This window comes from Melopsittacus undulatus, chromosome 3 (assembly GCF_012275295.1).
Source record: "Melopsittacus undulatus isolate bMelUnd1 chromosome 3, bMelUnd1.mat.Z, whole genome shotgun sequence".
Classification (NCBI taxonomy): domain Eukaryota; kingdom Metazoa; phylum Chordata; class Aves; order Psittaciformes; family Psittaculidae; genus Melopsittacus; species Melopsittacus undulatus.
Genome location: NC_047529.1, coordinates 14,591,717 through 14,611,051, shown reverse-complemented (window position 1 = coordinate 14,611,051; position 19,335 = coordinate 14,591,717). Strand labels below are relative to the sequence as shown.

Here is a 19,335-nt window from a genome sequence, read left to right as displayed (position 1 = left end):
GGGGGAACTCGGTCCGTCGCGGTACCGGCGAGCGCTGACCATGTCAATGAGGGACCCTCGGCACCACTCACGGTACGGACCCGCCGATACCGATAGGATCCCCACAGACCAGGCGGCCCCCCGCGGGTGCCCCCCCCACAGCGCCCCCAGCGGCTGGCGGAGGCACCGCTTACCGCCCGCCGTCCTCATGTCGCTTTCCGGCAGCGCGGCTGGAGGTGCGGCTTTTTCGCGACAGAGCTGAGCGGTGTTGCTTGATGGCAGGAGCCCGTGGCCTGGCTTGTGAGGGGAGCGGGCAGCATGAGGCAGAAGCGGAAAGGTACCGGGGTGTGCGGGACCGTAGTGTCCGGTTCGTGCTGCGGGGCGGCCTCTGCCCCTCTCCCAGCAGCTGAGGGCGGTGGGGTAGGGCTTTACCGCCTCCCCCGGCCTCGTTTGTGTGCAGGGAGAGGCTGTGGGCCGGCACTTCACCGTGTGTTTGGCCATGTTGGGGGGACTCCCCACGCTGCCTCTGTGGCGGTGGAGCTGTGGGGTTACCACCTCCATGAACGCTGTGCGTGTGTGCGGAGTGAGAGAACAAGGCACGGCCTTGCGCTGCCCCCTCCGTGCTCTTTTGGAGGAGAGCGGAGGGGCTTGGCACCCCCCTCTGAGCTCTCCCCACTGTTGAATCGGGCGCTGTGAATGGGAGGCAGAGTCAGCTGAGAAGGACCTGGGAGTATTTGTAGATGATAAGTTGGCTGTGAGCTGGCAGGGTGCCCTTGCAGCCAGGAGGGACAATAGTATTCTGGGGTGCATCGGGAGGAGTGTGGCAGCAGGTGGAGGGAGTTGATCCTCCGCCTCTGTTCTACCCTGGTGAGGCCACACTTGAAGTGCTGTGTCCGGTTCTGGGCTCATCAGTACAAGAAGGACAAGGGGCTATTGGAGAGGGACCAGCAGAGGCCACAAGGATGATCAGGTGTCTGGAGCATATCTCTTAGGAGAGTTTGTGAGGGCTGGGCTTATTTAGTCTAGGGGAGAGAAGACAGAGAGGGGATCTAATTAATGCATACAAATATCTCAAAGGTGGGTGCCAAGAGGATAGCATCTGACTATTCAGTGGTACCCAGTGACAGGATGAGGAGCAATGGCCATAAACTAAAACACAAGAGGTTTCACTTCAACATGAGGAAGAACTTCTTCACACTGAGGGCAGCAGAGCCCTGAACAAGCTGCCCAAAGGGGTCGTGGTGTCTCCTTCCTCTTTGGAGGCATTCAAACCCCACCAGATGTGTTGCTGTGTAACCTGTTCTAGGAGGCCCTGCCTTGGAAGGGGGGTTGGACTACATGATCTCCAGAGGTCCCTTCCAACCCTAATGATCCTGTGATTCCGTTGCACTCATGTGAGTGCTCATGAGTTTGCCTGGCTCCTGTCCTAGAAGTAAAGGAGAATCAGTGATACGAGGCGGTGACGGTTATTTATTTGGGGAAAGCTGCAGTGATATGCAGAGACAAAATTCCCTTTGAGAGCAGTAAATGTAGGAAATATTAAACATTAATTTCAGAGCAGATGTGCGTTGATTGCCACAAGCAGGTAGAACACTCTGGCTATACACATGATTTGGTTTGTTCTCATTGCAGGAGACCTCAGCCATGCAGAACTGATGATGATGACGATTGCTGACATCATAAAGCAGTTAATTGATGCTCATGAGCAGGGAAATGATGTGAATCTGAACAAGTAAGTCCCAGGGATGATGCTGAAGAGCTGGTCCACCAGTGATGAATGTGTCCTGTATAGTATCCAGGCTTTATTTTAAAATGTTTTATTTTCACAGGCTACTGTCGTTTCTCTTACTGTTACTTGATAATAAAGACACCAAGATTTGTAAATTCTGCAGTGATTTGCTACTTCACAGTTAATGCTCAGAGTACAAAATAGGTTGTATTGATGCAAAACTTTGTAGAAACTTGTCATTGCCTTTTTGTGTTTCCATCTGCATTCACCGTTCAGGAGTCCCAAAGTCAGGAAGGAGAGAATAATACTGGAATAAAGTTAAAATCAGATTTTCTTGGCAATGTGTTATAAATGACGTTGTTGCTTAGAGAAAGTTCATCCTTCTTGATGTGTGGAATAATAAACCTAAATTTGTCCCGCTGTTTCCATTTAATTTACCTGATATAATTGCAACCTTCTTGCTGATGCTGGAAGTGACTGACATTAACATGTTAGAAATGAACTAGGCTAAAGTCTGTGTGGAGGGGTTAGTAATGTCTTCTGACATGAAAACAGTTAAATCACTGAAAATGGGCAAGCCAGAGTCTCTTGGCAGCTTTGAAAATACTTTGATAAAACCATATTTAGAAGAAAACTATACAGAAACAAAAAAACACTGGCAGTTTTGCATCAACCTTATTTGGAGTTAATTTTTGGTATCTTAATGCAGCTGTTGCAAGAAATAACTGCTTTTAAAATAATTTACCTGGAAGAGCAAACTGGGAGAATCTACATAGATCTCCATGTAACTGAAGAGCAGCACAATAGCATTGCTGTGGAATATGGGTAAACAGGTCAGAATGGAGTTGTTAATTTGAGGCATTTTTGCTTTCAGGCTGAAAACCAAGACAGCGGCAAAGTATGGCCTTTCAGCACAGCCACGCTTGGTTGACATCATTGCTGCTGTTCCACCACAGTACCGCAAGGTGCTGGTTCCAAAGCTAAAGGCCAAGCCTATAAGGACTGCTAGTGGGGTAAGGATGTGCATTGCTCTCACCATCCCCCCCCGGTCTCATCAAGAAATTGTGTTTAGTTATTTTTAATAATGGGGGTATTGAATATCCAGAAGCTTTAATATGGATGCACTGGCTGCACTGCTGCCTTGAAGGTCAGCTTATCTGTGATGTTGTGCCTACAGGGCTATTGCTTTCAAAATACTTGGGAGGAGGTAAAAAGGAAGTGTGGGGATCTGTTTTCAGAGCACTATGCCATATTTTTTAGTTGTGTAGAAAAAGTGCCTCTTAACCTGCAGGCCCTCTCAGTGAACACATGTAAAATGTATTAATGCGAGTCCAGAGGAGGCCATGAAGATGCTCTAGGGGCTGGAATACCTCTCCTATGGAGATAGGCTGAGCGAGCTGGGCTTGTTCAGCCTAGAAAAGGCTTTAATATCTTCTTTCTATAGCATGTTTTGTTAAACTCTTACTTCAACCAGGATTTCTGAAAACACAAAATTAGGTGTTCTGCTTTGGTTGCCCCAAATTAAGAGGATCTTAGTGTGTCCCTCTCTTCTTCCCTCTGGTTCTTTTTTAATGAAGGAAGATGGAATCTGGCATTAGGCTTGCATTTAGTGTATGAAAAGCAGTTGTGAGATCCGACAGGGAAAAAGGGCTTGGCTCAGGTGGAGGGAAGGAGCTGTTTTTATTATCTTTGGTTTACGTCTTTGTCTTTCTCTTGATCTCTCCCTTGTTTTCATCCTTGAGTGGTGTTTGGTGTGCTTGCCGGCACCCTCTCACCCTTTTAGGTACATGTTAGATGGGCCTAGTGAATCCCTGAATGTCTGTATGCATCTCTTCACCAAGGTGGTTAATCAGATTCGCTATAAGACACGTGGTTCTTTACAATAAATTGTCAGTTTATTCTGAATCATGAAAATATTAAAGAATAGGATTCCTCCTCCTCTATATATTTGTTATCTCATTCAAGAGCTAACATACAGATATTCTAGCTGGCAGACTGAGCATAAAACATCTTTAAATAGTTTCTCACAGATGCACATGTATACATAGCCTTCCAAGTCAATTCGGCAGCAATTACCATAATTTCTCTCCTCTCTAATTTTGCTTCTTACAGATTGCTGTTGTAGCTGTGATGTGTAAACCACACAGGTGTCCGCACATTAATTTCACAGGCAACATATGTGTGTAAGTATGACAGCTTAGATGAGCTAAGAGAACTGTTTTCTTTGAATCACAGAATGCTTTGGGTTGGAAGGGAACTTAAAGCTCATCTAGTTCCAAATCCCTGTCACCTCCACTAGACCAGGTTGCTGTAAGCCCCGTCCAACCTGACCTTGAGCACTGCCAGGGATGGGGCAGCCACAGCTTCTCTGGGCACCCTGTGCCAGGGCCTCAGCACCCTCACAGGGAACAACTTATGCCTAAGAGCTCATCTCAATCTCCCCTCTGTCAGTTTAAAGCCATTCCCCCTTGTCCTGTCCCAACAGGTCATTGTCCAAAGCCCCTCTCCAGCTTTCTTGTTAGGCACTGGAAGCTGCTGTAAGATCTTCCCAGAGCCTTCTCTTCCCCAGGCTGCAGAACCACGACAGAATACTGTCTTCCAGTATTTCTGTGTAAATGTATTATCTTATTGGAGACAGGCTTCCTTCCTGCACAAGTGCAGAGTTGCAGATTGCTGATACCTGCATATTACTCTAAGAAGTCTACTTGTTTTCAGTTTTTCATTGTGGAGGAGACCTTTTTCTTTCTTGGGCCATGTTAGTAGAATACAGTTTTGTGAATAAAATAACCAGGAGAATATATTAACAATCAAATGCAAGTTGTATGACTGTGTCAGGGTGTGCAGAGGCACCTGACTGAGTATGTAAGCAGGTTGGAGAAGACCATTACAGAAAAGAAACAGGGCTCAATCTGACAAGTTTGAAAAGTGCTGAACTGAGACCCATCTGAGGAGGTGTAGGTGAGTGTCTGGAAAAACTTGCTTGGTGTGACAGCTTGGCTCTGCCTGGCTCTGGAGTGAAATGAGAGCACAGATGGAAGGGAAGACCTCCAGCTGCCAAGAGCTTGTGGTGTTAAGGGAATAGCATTGGAGTTTTATTTGAATTGAGAAACCGAAAATGGCTTTACCTTGAAGTATGTTACCTCCATTTGACTTAAGAGTCTGCACACCTGTCATCACATCTGGGGTTTTTTCTAACCGTAACAGTTCATCTATTTCAAAACATTGCCTCTGTTTCCTGCCTTGTCACTCCCAAAATATCTCTATCTCTACCAGCTGCCTGATGCAGAGTGAGCTGGCTCTGATCTTGCTCTTACATGAGCTGCTATTCTGCCTGAGATGTTCCAGGTAATTACGTGTATGAAATGCCTTCAATTGGATTGCACAACTTTTGCTGGCAAATTAATTTGGCCCTGGTAATTTGGTAATTAATTTTGTAATGGTGACAGATGACTTGGGTTAAGTTTGCAGGGCAGGCACTGAGGAAACTCATCCATTATACTGTGAGGCAGATGTGTCCTGATTTGACTGAGATGGCATTATGTTGGTATCTGTGCACTGAGATCTGCACCATGGGCAGCAATACGCTGACTGCTGTTACCTTTTCTGTTGGGGGTGTTCAGTGCCTGCAATTAAAATAGAAAGGGCTGTCAATAGTCATGCCTAGGGTTGTCTTGGATCCCAGACTGGCTGTAGATTGGTCATTAATAACCACAGTTCTCAAAAGAGAGTTAAGAACCCTTCAGAATAAGTTTATATTCCTTTAATTACTCTCTGCCATGTACCATTCCTCTCCTGGCCAGCAGTCATGCTGTGGTAGCTGCAAATCTGTCTTGCTGTGTCACAGAATAGCGAATTTCAAACAAGCCTCTACATGCAGAAACTAATTTAACTCTATTGCAGCTCCTTAAACAATGCCATGTTCCAGAAATAGGTTCGCAGTACACTTTGCTTCTTGTAAGTCTTACGAAGTTGTTTTTTGTGGATGCAGTAGTTTGCCATGCCCGAACTGTTTTTTGACATCCCATTCTCATTAAACAAAACAACTGTTCTGTACTGTATACTTAACATTTGTAAACAGACATAGGCTCAGTTCCTCTCAACTCACAGAATTACCCCCTCCAGCATCTGCATTTGAATCTGTACCTGTATTTTGCATCAGGTGACGCAGAAACATGCGAATTTATTGGTTCATCCCATGCTCTGAGCCGTGATCTGTGGTTCTTTGATTTGTATTTCTGTGTCTTTCTGGTGAGAGCTGGGACAGTTAGAGCAGTGTCTGCTCAGCCTGCACCCTCTTGTGTACCTGTACCTCAGACAGATTAAGTCATTGCACCTGTAGGAGTTTGATGCCTGTTTTCTGTCTTTTTATATTTGCAGATACTGCCCGGGTGGACCTGATTCTGATTTTGAATATTCAACACAGTCTTACACTGGATACGAGGTATTCATTTGGTTTGCTGTAGCACCTTGCCTATGCTTGCTATAAACTTGGGTTCAGCTGCTCTTTATTTCTGCAGATTCAGTTGTGCTGCAAGAATAAAAACCAAAAGTAGGTTTCATGAAGTTTGAGATCTAAAGCAGCTCAACCACAGGACTGGAAATTCCTTGATTATTGTAGCAGTTGTTTCCTTCTCCTCACCTTTCTTCTGTTCATACTGTTACACATGCAGGAGTGAGCAGCCTGTGGTTCCAAGCAGGGCAAGTGCAGCATTGTGGCTGTACCCCATGACCTGCTGATGTGGAAACTGCTGTTAATGTGAATCTCCAGCTGTGGAAAGAGATCAGTGAATGAGAGCAGTTGGAGGTGACATTGTGGTCTCTCATGGGACACTGCTGTGTGCAGTTTGTTGAAATGAATGCTGGCTGTGATTCTGACAGAAGTTACCAATCTGTGTCAAAATTTTCCTGACTGAACAGTCCAGCAGAACTGTACAGGTTTACTTATGGCTCCCTATGGGTTTAAGGGAAAGGTACAAAGAAGACAGAGCCAGACTTCTCCTCAGAGCTGCCCAGTGGAGCTGCTCAGAGGAGAGGCAACAAACATGAGTTAGAATGTGGAAAATTTTGCCCTAATATAAGAATGTCTTAACATGACAATTATCAGTCACTTGAGTAGGGATTTATCTAGAGGTTGTGGAAACTCTGTTCTTAAAGATAATCAATCACTGACTGGACAGAGCCCTGAGTATCCTGTCCTAAGTGGACCTGCTTTCAGTCCTGTCCTGCCTACAGGACACTGCAGATTAACAAAGGTTAAGCTCTCAAGAAAAGCCTGTTATTTAGCTGTTAGTGCCTCTGAAATCACATTAATGCTCTGTATCTGCAGTGATACCTCACTAAATATATGTATTTCTGAAATAGTGTGCTCCTGTTTGGAGAAAGTTTAGCAGCAGCAGATCTTGTGACTAAATTATTGTGACTGGTTTTAACAAAATAACTCATAGCTATAGTACAGATGTAAAGTAGCAAAATGAGATAAAATACAAACTGGATTTGGTAAACAACAATTCAGCATACTTATAGTTACAGATTTTGTCTGCTGTTATCCATTTCTCAGTGACTTGAAAGTTATTGCATTAGTGCAAAGTAGGAAAATCTGTGTATATGTAAATGCTTTGTAATTCCTGTTGGTTTGGATATGTTGTATTCATTTGTTTAGTACTAACAGCATGTGGGAGTTGTGCATGATTAAGAGTCCTCATCATTTAGAGCTTTTAATATAACACAAACAAAATGCTGAACAAATCCAGGATACACAAGGTACTTGAGAACCTTATCTTAGAGTATTATTAGTATGCTTACGTTAGTAGTAATACAGAGAATGAGTTGTTAGGGATTTGAGTTGAAAGAATATGTTTAGCTTAAAGAATATTTGAAATTTAGGCTGTGCTCTAGGGGAGACTGTTTGGATAACTTGTGCAAGTGAAGAGAAACTAAAATGAATGGGATGGAAGAAGTGGTATTTTGAAAAACATTTTGTTTGTGACGTTTGCAATATCTTTGGTGAATCACTACAGAGATTCTTTATCCGGTTGTGATGCACTAAAAATTTGAAAAGCTGTGTTGTTTTTATATCATGTTACCATCTCAGCAAAACAGTGTGTTTCGTTACCATTTTTAAAACATTGAAGGAGCCAAATCTGTATTCACAATTGGATGGACTCTTTGGCTGCGAGTTTGAAGAGTTTAGGGTCAGTAAGGATTTGGAGACTTCAGCATCTGTTTCAATGCCAAAAGTTTTCTTTTGTTCTTTTTTACCATTATTCTTTTTTACAAACTGAATCTCCTTCTGTTTTTTTAGCCAACATCCATGAGGGCGATTCGAGCCAGATATGACCCCTATCTCCAAACAAGACACAGAGTGGAACAGGTGAAATTTTACTATTGAAAGGGGAACACATTGTGGTTGGGAGGAAAATAATGAGAATGTTTTTTATCACCTAAACTGGCTGACTGGAAGCTGGGTATAAACCAGCTGTCAATATTATGACCACTAGTGCTTAATGTGGTAATATCTGTGTTAATGACAGGGATGCTGGGACAGAGTATGCTGTCAGCAAGTTTGCTGATGATGCAGGACTGGGAGAAGTGGGTCGTAGACCAGAGGACTGTGCTGCCCTTCAGGGAGACCTGGACAGGCTGGGGAAATGGGTTGGCAGAAGCCTCTTGAAGTTGAACAAAGGGAAATGCCAAACCCCAGGCAGCAGTATGTGCTGGGGGCTGAACACCTGGAAAGCAGCTTGATGGAAAAGGACCTGAGGATACTGCAGACATCAAGTTGACTGTGAGCAGCGTTGTGCCCTTGAGGCAAAGACAGCCAGTGGCCTTAGGAGGGATATTGCCAACACATCAAGGGAAGAGATCCTTCCTTTTGCCTCAGCACTGTTGAGGCTCCACCTGGAGAGTTGTGTCGAGTCCTGGGCTCCCCAGAAGGTGACAGACTTGAACATACATGGGGAGGTCTAGCCAAAGGCCACCGAAGTGATAGAGGGACTGGAGCATCTGAAGAGATGCCAAGAGCCCTAAGACTGCTCAGCCTAGGGAACAAAAGGCTTAGGGAATCTTACTAATGTGTATAAATACCTGGCAGTAGGCTGTAAAGAAGGAGCCAGGCTAGTGACAGGACATGATGCAGTGGCCACAAATTGAAACGTGAGAAACTCCATTTGAACATCTGGAAACAGTGTTTAACTGTGAGGGTGACCAAGCAATGGACCAGGTTACCCATAGAGGTTGTGCAGCCTCCATCCTTTGAGACACGGAGCCTGTTTGGGTGCAGTGCTGAACAAACTGTTGTAGCTGATGCTGCTTTGAGAAGAGAGATAAAACTGGGTGATCTCCAGAGGTCCTTTCTAGCCTCACCTTCTTCATGATTCCATAATTCTGCATTAGCCTGACTTGATCCCCACAGAAGTATTATTTTTACACTTTTAGTCTGTCATTTCCATTAGATAAATTACAAGTTTTGAACCTCTTGTAAGGTCTTACCTCTTGTGAGCAATACCTCATTTCTAATAGAAGATTGTATTACAATAAATTGTACTGAACTTCTGTGGCAATTGCTAATTCTTGATAATTACTTACAATTGGAGAATTTAGTACTCAAATACTGCTTTCATATCAAAATGGTTTATTGGAGTCTTTTCTGTAGAGTTATAAGATCTGAAGAATTTCTTAATCATGCTCTGCTTTGATTGGTTTCCTGTTTATCTCTAAATCCAATGGAAAATCCTTCATGGATTCAGTGTAGTCCTCCATTCTCTCAAGTTTGCAAGGAAGTTAGTTCTACATGGATTGAAGCAGATGCAAGGAAACTTCTATCAGTCAAATCTAAGCTAGCTTCAAACTGGAACCAGTGTAATTCTGTCAGCAAGAGGCTAGGTTCAAACGATTCTGCTTCGTCAAGAAAACCTGTTATGCTGGGCTCAGTATCTGTACTCTGTTCTTGCGGTAGAAAGATAATTTTGAGGGTTATATTTTGAGGAAGTTTTATAAGAAGTCTTTACAAAAGTATTAATGGTTTGTCATTGCTAAAAGATACCACAGCTAAAGAAGGAAACACTGTGTAAGAATATCAGTGTTTTCAGAGAAGTCTTCTAAAAAGGTCCCTGGATAATTTTTCCATGGTACTTTCAATTTTACAGCTGAAGCAGTTGGGCCACAGTGTGGATAAAGTGGAGTTTATTGTGATGGGTGGCACATTCATGGCCCTGCCTGAAGACTACCGCGATTACTTCATCAGAAACCTTCATGATGCCTTATCAGGTCACACTTCCAATAACGTCGCAGAGGCCGTCAGGTAAGCATCTTGAATTTCCTTCATGTAGTGGTTTAAAAGTGTTCTTTAACTGGTGTAAGAACAAAAAATACTGACAGCAAAACTTTTTTTGAATGTTTGTCCAAATGCATATTTATGTATGGAATATTTATAGCTCAGCTTGGAGCCCTGCTCTGTGTACTGCATAGCACAAGGAGAATGTTGGGCCATGGTTTATCTATTTTCTCATGTAGGAAGTGTTAAGCCGCTTGTGGTTTCTTTGCATTCCATGTAGACTTCTACCTTTTATGCCTCATCACCTTGGTTTGGAGTTGTGACGAATCACATTGCCATGGGATTTATTGCCTTTAGCTGGAAGGGAAACTGATCCTGCCTTGGAGGGAGGCCAGACGTCAGCTCCCGCAAGGAATGACTCACCCCTGAGAGCGTCAGTGCTCAGGAGCTCCAAGCCCCTTGCAGCATCAAACGCAGTTACCCTTGCAGTATTTCAGTGTGACAGGGAAATGCTCTTCTCATTTTACAGCAGGGGAACTGAAAATCAGAGGCTGATTTATGTGTGTGCTTTGGGTCATTAAATACCTAACTTTACAGTGCATTTTGCAGTGTAACATTGAGAAGAAAAGGGAGAGATTTGACATTTTGGAGCTGTTAAAACTAGGTGAGCATCCTTACTGGCAGTTTTAGTTTGCTTGTCATTGTTCAGTCAGGTGGATTTTCCTTGATACCACTATCATCTACTAAAGAAAGTGGTTTTAAAAGTAAGTTGGACTAGCCTGTGCCTAGTAGCTTCATATCTGTTTCCGTATTTTAAAGCTGTAATTTCATTTGGTTTTCCTCTGGAGGGCAGCAAACACTTCTGCTGGGTTTCTTTGGGTTTTGTTTTGTTTTTTCTTTTTCCTTGTCATTCAAAGACTAGGCAAAAAGTATTGTGCTACTCTTCCCGAGTGGATTTTATCCAGATAAAATAGTGAGTGAGCTGGGAAAAGAATTGATTTTCTGTTGCTCTAGTGCCCTGACTGTGAGCACAGAAGGACACAGCTCATCATGGAAGAGGGGTGGTGTTTGCAGGTTGTGTATTCAAATTAGTGCTATGCTTGTACATCCATCAGGTGGCTCAGGATGTGTTTATTCCGTATCTCGTCTGCTGCTGTGTTTTATTGGACCTAAAATTGTTTTTTGAGTAGCCTGGCCATTACTCTGCAGATGATTGAGGAAGCTATTTATGACACAGACCATTCAACCAAGTGATTTTTAGTGCATGCCCAAAAGAAGTGACTGTAAAGTCAGTGCTCTGCCTTGCAAGCTCACAGATCAAGGAATGTGAGAAAACCTGCACTAACAGTGTGTGGGTTTTTCCAGCAGATAAATAAAGGTTTATATTTTTAACATAAATTTCATGTTAAATGCTTAGTAAATGGAAGTATGTGGGAGTTATTCAAGTTGCACTTCGTAAATATTCTAGAGGCGCAGAACTTGGGTTCAAGATGAATCAGACCTTTTACTTTTTGTGCTGCTTGCATTCGACTATTACACTGTGTCCTGTAGTACTGTTTTGAGATGGTCAATGCTACTTAAAATAAACATTCAAGATTAAGTTTGTTTCTCTTTGTACATGAGGATTCAGCCCTTCTCCCTCACTTCTTCCATCTGTAAAGGCCATGTCGCATGGGGAATGATGACAGTATTTTACTTGTTTTATATTGTGGGCATGGCATGCAGCAGTAAACTGGGAGAGGTCTCAATGATCCCTTACTTTGAGTGGGTTTATGGTGGTCTTGAAATTTTTCTTCCTTTTGCAGATCATTACTTATTTTTAGATTTTGTACAATGATTCCCTAATGGGAAAAAAGATTTTCATCCAGGTTGCTTTTTTGAAAGCTCTGAATATGACCTTTGATTAGGCTAGTGGAGCATCTATCTGCATAGACAACAGTCCACCTAACTGTGAACACAGTTTTTTCCCCTTTTGTCCAGTCATTTCTTTACTTTGTCCTAAACCTGAGGTCTGCTTCTGTGTCCACTGTCTTTCCAGTGACAGTGGCATGCTGACCTATACAGCGTTACTTTTGCAGCACTGAAGGGCTCATTATCTGGTGTCCTCCTCCTGATGTAATTTCTAATCATCTTCATATAATACTTTGTCTTTATCAGTACACTGCAGCTTCTGGTCCTAGTTAATGTGATAAAAAGGATGTGACTCTGTGCAGTTTCAAGCAGTACAGTACAACCGCTGCCTGCCAGGGAGGTGTATGCTATTTCTCACCAGGAACTGGCATTGCAAGGCTGACAAAAGACATAAATCCTCAAACTCTGTTGGCAGTCGGACTCCAGTGGATATTCTGAGTGGGCTTTTTGCTTTCTTGCAGATACACAGTGTCTTATGTTAAATCCAGCATCATGGTAAATCAAACAGCTGCAAACGCAGCCGTGCCTGTATGAGAGAAATGATGTGGGACTGGGAGTGATCTGTCTCAGGGAAGTGGGCCACTGCTCTAGCCAGCTGCTGCTGAATAAATGAGACTGAAACTGTGTCAGTGGAGAGAGCAGGATCCTCATGGGATGGCTCAGAGCATCTCAGCTACATTGTTGTGAACTGGGCAACTGACTTGGCGGTGTGAAGAACTCCCTTTATACCTCTATTTATAAAGCAGGAGGAGGTCCTTTTTGCATGAGTTAAGATGACAGTTTTTATGGATGCGTGGACAGGACATGAGTGTAGAAGTGACTGTATTTCCATACAGGAGCTCATGGAATGATGGAGGTTGGAAGGTACCACCCGAGGTGGTACACACTGACCTTCCTGCTCAAGCAGGGTCATCTGGAGCATGTTGCTGCAGAAAATCCAAAGCAACACAAGCCAAATGTGCAGTTGCTTAAAAAAAGATAGAGAAACAGCTTGGCTTTCATAGCAACTCCATTGCGAGTGAAAGAAAGAAATGATTTCTCTGAGAAAGTGTTGCTGGTGTTTAATATTTCTGTAGCAGCTCCCTGTTGTGGTAATAAACACTTTTTAGACAGTTCAGACAGAAGTCTTTGCTTGAGGTGCTTTGTTATGCTCGAGAAATAAGTTGGCCAAGGAATGAGTAAAGAATTGCAGAGCCAGAGGGAACCTTTGTTTTGTAGAGAGTGTACAATAAGACTGAGAAGTTTTAATTTTTATCTGCTGAGAACACCACTTAAGAGATTTCAGTGCACTTCTGGATGCCTGTCAAGGTTTTGGACTTTGTGAGGAGGAGATCTGTAATTAGTGTAAAAGAATCACAGTAAGATAGATGGCAAAACAGACTTTTCTTCTTGTACTCTAGAGAAATACATCTCTCTCTGGGAGTTGTTCCCATCAAGCCAAAGTGTTGACTAGATTGGTCTGCCTTTGCTCTTTTGTGAGGACAATGAACCAAGAAGGTGTAAAATGCACATGCAAATGAGGATTGCTGCTCCCCATCATTTTGCTCCTCTCACCTGACCCATGAGTCATTAGAGGTGCTGGGCAGATTTAACTGCAGCCATGACTCACCACTTAACTCCCAGGGCTGAGCAGCTCTTCTCTGAGCCAGGATCCGACTTTTAGTTAGTGAATGAGGCCAAAGGAGAACTTGCCTATGTTGAGAATATGTAAAGGGACCCACAGGAAAGCTGGAGAGGAACTTTTTACAAGGGCATGTAGGGATAGGACAAGGGGGTGTGGCTTTAAGTTGAAAGGGAGGAGATATAGATTAGAAATTAGGAAGAAGTTGTTCCCTATGAGGGTGATGAGACCCTGCACAGGTTGCCCAGAGAAGCTGTGGCTGCCCCATCCCTGGCAGTGTTCAAGGCCAGGTTGGGCACAGGGGCTTGGAGCAACCTGGTCTAGTGGAAGGTGTCCCTGCCTGTGGCAGGAGTTTGGAACCGGATGAGCTTTAAGGTCCCTTCCAGCCCAAACTGTTCTATGATTCTAAGAGAAAAGCAGGTGTCAGAAAAGTCCTCTTGGGCTGTACACCATAGCAGCACCTTGGATTGCAGCGTCAAGGCTGCTGCTCTTAGGGTATTTAAAAATGCACAGAAATTGGGGGTTTTTAAATTTATTTTAACAGTATAATATAGCAGATGTTCGATCTGGTTGTAAATCACATTGTTAATGGCAAAGTAAGAAGGGGATAGGATTGCTGGAACCATACGTTCTGCAATTCCGGTGTACCTGATACTTGTGTGACATGCTAGGGCACATGAAAAAGAGGAATGTGCTTGGTGACAGCCAGGATGGCTTTACTAGGGGAAAATCCTCCCTGACCAATTTGGTGGCCTTCTATGATGGGACTATGGGACTGATGGACAGGGGTGGAGCAGTTGATGTCATCTACCTGGACTTGTGCAAAGCATTTGACACTGTCCCACATGACATCCTTGTCTCTAAATTGGAGTGTCATCAATTTGATAGGTGGACCACTCGGTGGATAAAGAACTGGCTGGATGGTCGCACTCAAAGAGTTGTGGTCAACGGTTCAATGCCTGGCTGGAGACCAGTAACGAGTGGTGTCCCTCAGGGATCGGTGTTGGGACCGGTCTTGCTTAATATCTTTAATATCTTTGTTGCTGACATGGACAATGGAATTGAGTGTGCCCTCAGCAAGTTTGCTGATGACACCAAGCTGTGTGGTTCTGTTGATACGCTGGAGGGAAGGATCTTGACACACTTGTGAGGTGGGCTGATGCCAACCTCATGAAGTTTAACCATGCCAAGTGCAAGGTCCTACACCTGGGTGGGAGCAATCCCAGGCACAGCTACAGGTTGGGCAAAAAGGAAATTTATGGTAGTCCTGCGGAGAAGGACTTGGGGGTGTTAGTCAATGAGAAAATGAACATGAGCCAGCTTCAGTGTGCACTCACAGCCCAGAAAGCAACCGTATCCTGGGCTGCATCAAAAGGAGTGTGACCAGCAGGCTGAAGGAGGTGATCCTGCCCCTCTACTCTGCTCTCGTGAGACCTCACTTGGCGTATTGTGTGCAGTTCTGGTGTCCTCAACATAAAAAGGACATGGAACTGTTAGAACAAGTCCAGAGGAGGGCCACAAGGATGATCAGGGGACTGGAGCACCTCCCATATGAAGACAGGCTGAGAAAGTTGGGGCTGTTCAGCCTGGGGAAGAGAAGGCTGTGTGGAGACCTCATAGCAGCCTTCCGGTATCTGAAGGGGGCCTACAGGGATGCTGGGGAGGGACTATTCATTAGGGACTGTAGTGATAGGACAAGGGGTAACGGGTTGAAACTTAAACAGCAGAGGTTTAGACTGGATCTAAGGAAGAAATTCTTTACTGTGAGGGTGGTGAGGTACTGGAATGGGTTGCCCAGGGAGGTTGTGAATGCTCCATCCCTGGCAGTGTTCAAGACCAGGTTGGATGAAGCCTTGGGCGATATGGTTTAGGGTGAGGTGTCCCTGCCCATGGCAGGGGGGTTGGAACTGGATGATCTTGAGGTCCTTTCCAATCCTAACTATTCTATGATTCTATGAATATTCAGGTGTGTGGCAAACATTATAACTGATTTCATAATAGGTCCATAATCCAAGACTGTTTTAGCTTTACACCATTCATCAGTCAGTAGTCTCTTAAAAGGCTCATTCTCCACCTGTATCATGTGTTGAAGCCCAGCATTTGCAGAAGTGAGTACCATTGACTGTGTTTGATTCCTCATGGAGAAATTGCAGCTCCTAATACCAGACTGCCATGAAACTGCCTTTTTCTTAGGCTTGTCATGGATCATTTTTGCCAAGTGTCCTTTTGTGTTCCCACCATTAGCTGTGTCTTCTGCTGAGTATTCCCACTGCCGCAGATACTTTCATTATGCATGAGGAAATCCCCCTTAGGTATCCCAAAAGCCATACTAATCTTTTGGCGAGCAGTAAGGAATTAGAGCCAGCTACTTCAGAGACTTTGCTGAAAGAGAAGACATGGGTTTTAAATAACCATGGCTTAGGTTATTGTGTGTACAGTTTAAGAACTCTTAGCCCATCCAAGGAGGGACAAAAAACCCCAAGCACTGGCAGTTTCACCAGCAGTTGGTTTGATATGTGAAGCTCCTGATGCTTTTTGAAACCCAGCTGGAAATCACTCTTCTCAAAGACACCAAATCAGAGCAACCTGTTAAAAATGTGTTTGGTGAGGTTAACAGATGATAACGTAAGAAGGATGTGGAGCTGTTGTTGCAAGTCCAGAGAAGGCTGTGAAGATTCTGCAGGGGCTGGAGCACCTCTGCTATGGATACAGGCTGAGAGCTGGGCTTGTTCAGCCTGGAGAAGAGAAAGCTTCAAGGAGACCTTAGACCAGCTTCCAGTGCCTAAAGGGGTGAAAAGGAAACTGGAGAGGTGCTTTTGACAAGGGCCTGTAGGCACAAGACAAGGGGGAATGGCTTTAATTTGACAGAGGGGAGATTGAGGTGAGCATTTAGGCAGAAGTTGTTCCCTGTGAGGGTGGTGAGACCCTGGCACAGAGAAGCTGTGGCTGCCCCATCCCTGGCAGTGTTCAAGGCCAGGTTGGATGGGGCTTGGAGCAACCGTGTCTAGTGGAAGGTGTCCCTGCCCTTGGCAGGGGTTTAAGGTGCCTTCAAATCCAAACCAGTCTATAATTCTATGATATGTTTTCTGGAAAGATCATTCTATTTTTTTTTCTCAAATACCCACATTATGTTTCATGTATCAGTCATTTTTCTAATAGAAACTGCTGTTTCTCTGCAAGAAATATAGCCATCATGAAGGCTGACAGTGAAGCAGCTCCTAATTTTGCTTTTCTATAGTAAGTAATAAATCTACTTTTAAAAGGTTGCATTTTATTTTCAAAATAGAAGTCTGTTTTACCTTTCCCAAATAAGACTTCAGGAGTTTTGTTAGAAGATTTTGGCAACCTGGTCTAGTGAAAGGTGTAGCTGCCCATGGTAAGGGCAATGGAACTGATGATCTTTAAGGTCTCTTCTAACCCAAATCGTTTTATGATAACATGGAGGTTTCTGCAGGCAAGTTCAGTCTGACTGCAGCTGTCCTGTGATTTTACCAAGTTTCAGCCCATCTGCTTGACATTGAGTGTGCATACCTGCAGTGAGCTGAGGTGGGGTAACAAGTGGGCATATTTGTACTATGCTGTTGCAGCTGGCTGTGCATCTGTATTTCACTAATGGGTAATTCTGGTGCACTGTGAATCTCAAGAAAAGATGTTTAAGCAAACGTGTTTTACTTTATGAGCAGAGGCAGAGAAGATGCTTTCCTATAATTGTGTGGCTCCATTCACATATAGTTGTTTGTTACACTGATGTATCTTAATTGTGCTTTCTGAGTACTAATTGTGACTCTAGCAAAAATATCTGAGGGCTTTGACTCACGAGCTCCAGTGATTCATGCTGGGGTGATTTAAGAGGTTAGTGTTCTCTTTTTATCTACCTTGACCCTCTGCTTGAGGTTACTGCTTCCTAAACAAGCCGCTAAACGTAGCTGTCCACCCTTCCGCTGCCAGCCTTCACCCTGTGGCACATTAATGTCATCTGGAACATACAGCGATTTAAGAAGAAGCTTTGGCTGTGGGGAGCTCAGGGTGTTAAATTGCCCCACTATAAATTGCCAGAATTTGATAGTCAGGTCTCACCTCTTGACTTGCCGTAATGAGCAGGTGTGTGACAGGTAGGCTCCGGAAGCTTGAGCAGCTCCAGCGCAAACTGCTGTAATTGCCGGCTTAAGCTCCTATTCTAGCAGTAATGTGGGGAACCAAGGTGTATGGGTACTTAATCCAGTTCTTCATCCCCTCCTGTGCCGGCAGCAGCTTCTGGCAAAGAGGGAAGCAAATAGCAGGAAGCAGCCACACTGCAAATTGCTGTGGCTGTATCCATCAGACCTTGTCTGTCAAATCCCTCAGGACATCTCACTGGGCAGTGATTTTTTTGTGCCTCTGTGCCAGGCAGGAGATAACTGGCTGTTGTTTTAGTGCCAGATCATTTACAACAGAGATTCTGCCTAAATTTGCTTTTGTTCCCAGAGATCTGGGGGCTTGTTCCTAACTAGTTCTGGTGAAGCAGACAGATTTTCTTTGTTTCCAGCTTTGGATGTGACTCAGACATGGCTCAGGAGCCATGTTTGCCATTTAAAGCCTGTTTATTGTTGAGTGTTTACCTCTGAATGCTTGCGGTATGGGTAACATCTTTCCAACTTGAAGAATTTGAGGAAATTCGAGGGGAGACCTTAGAACAGCCTTCCAAAACCTAAAGGGGCCTACAAGAAAACTGAGTGTTGGAACTGGATGAGCTTTAAGGTTACTTCACACCAAACCATTTTGATTTCTAAATTTACCCAAAGCTGACTGCCCTTTGTTGTCATTCTGTTGCTTTTGTATTGTATATTATATACTGCAAGACCCAACTTCTAGAAGCTGAAGAGTGTGTTATTTGGAAGATGTGTAGGTGAAAATCATTTCGTGAGATCCTAATCTTATTATGGGTAGCTGTTCATCTTCTTTTGTTCCTCCTGCAGCTATGGAAAGTGATTGCCTATCCAGTTATCTGTCCTCTTCAATATTTTCACAGCATTTTCTCCTGCATGTGAAATATTCAGGTTTGTGACTGAACGTAAGTGACTCAGGAGGGTAGTTTTGAGGAAGCCATACTGACATATTTGTGTGGGTGCTGGAACCCAATACGTATTTGTCAAAGGTTTACAAGGTGGTAGTATTTATTCATAACAGAAGTCTGAGCTACAGGAGATTTAGCAATATCTCTAAATGCTATTGATCCGTATTTTATCCTGCACCAGTGGAAGGGATGATGGTCCTTGCGGTCATGACATTGTCAAAGCGAAATAATGAATTTCAGTGCCTTTTTTTTGGTACATTTTCAGCAAATTACTGCTGAACACCTGCCAAAGGGAATACTTTTCTCATTTTTGCTGCTTCACTGCTGTGCATGTGTAATTTGGCAAGCATAACAAGTTCTCCAGTGACCTGTGCTGACATGTTAATGTGAGGATGGGATCTGAGTGGTCAGCTGGGATTGGTAACTGGAGATGGAATATTATACACGGCTTGGTCACCTGTATGAATATGAACCTGGCCTGACAGCGATATGGTTCTAGTTCAAATTGTGCTAGTGATCCACAGTTAATGTCTCGTAGAGATGGCGTGGCATGTACTAAGTAAGTTTTCTGGGTTAATTTCCTTCCTGACACAGAAAGTATTCCACTGATGCCTGTATTACAGCAGCATGCCTTAGGTGCTTTTGTATTCTGATTTTCCAAGTGAGCAGAAGATCACGTGTTAGTGATTGCTTTGAGCTCCGTTAGGATGCAAAGGATCTTCGACTGATACTCCCATGCCCTGGAGAGATAATGCAGGGCCTGCACTAAG

At 44.0% G+C, this 19,335-nt stretch overlaps 1 protein-coding gene across 1 annotated transcript in view; it reads left to right on the top strand.

The window, feature by feature from the left end:
- Nucleotides 1–226: 226 nt before the first annotated feature.
- Nucleotides 227–19,335, top strand: part of ELP3 (elongator acetyltransferase complex subunit 3) — a 97,869-nt gene continuing 78,760 nt past the window's right edge. The window contains exons 1-7 of the mRNA XM_005146390.4: nucleotides 227–316; nucleotides 1,612–1,711; nucleotides 2,583–2,721; nucleotides 3,821–3,891; nucleotides 6,086–6,149; nucleotides 8,010–8,078; nucleotides 9,853–10,007. Of these exons, the coding sequence (XP_005146447.2) occupies nucleotides 298–316; nucleotides 1,612–1,711; nucleotides 2,583–2,721; nucleotides 3,821–3,891; nucleotides 6,086–6,149; nucleotides 8,010–8,078; nucleotides 9,853–10,007 (617 nt within the window). The 5' untranslated portion in view covers nucleotides 227–297. The remainder of the gene's footprint in view (nucleotides 317–1,611; nucleotides 1,712–2,582; nucleotides 2,722–3,820; nucleotides 3,892–6,085; nucleotides 6,150–8,009; nucleotides 8,079–9,852; nucleotides 10,008–19,335) is intronic.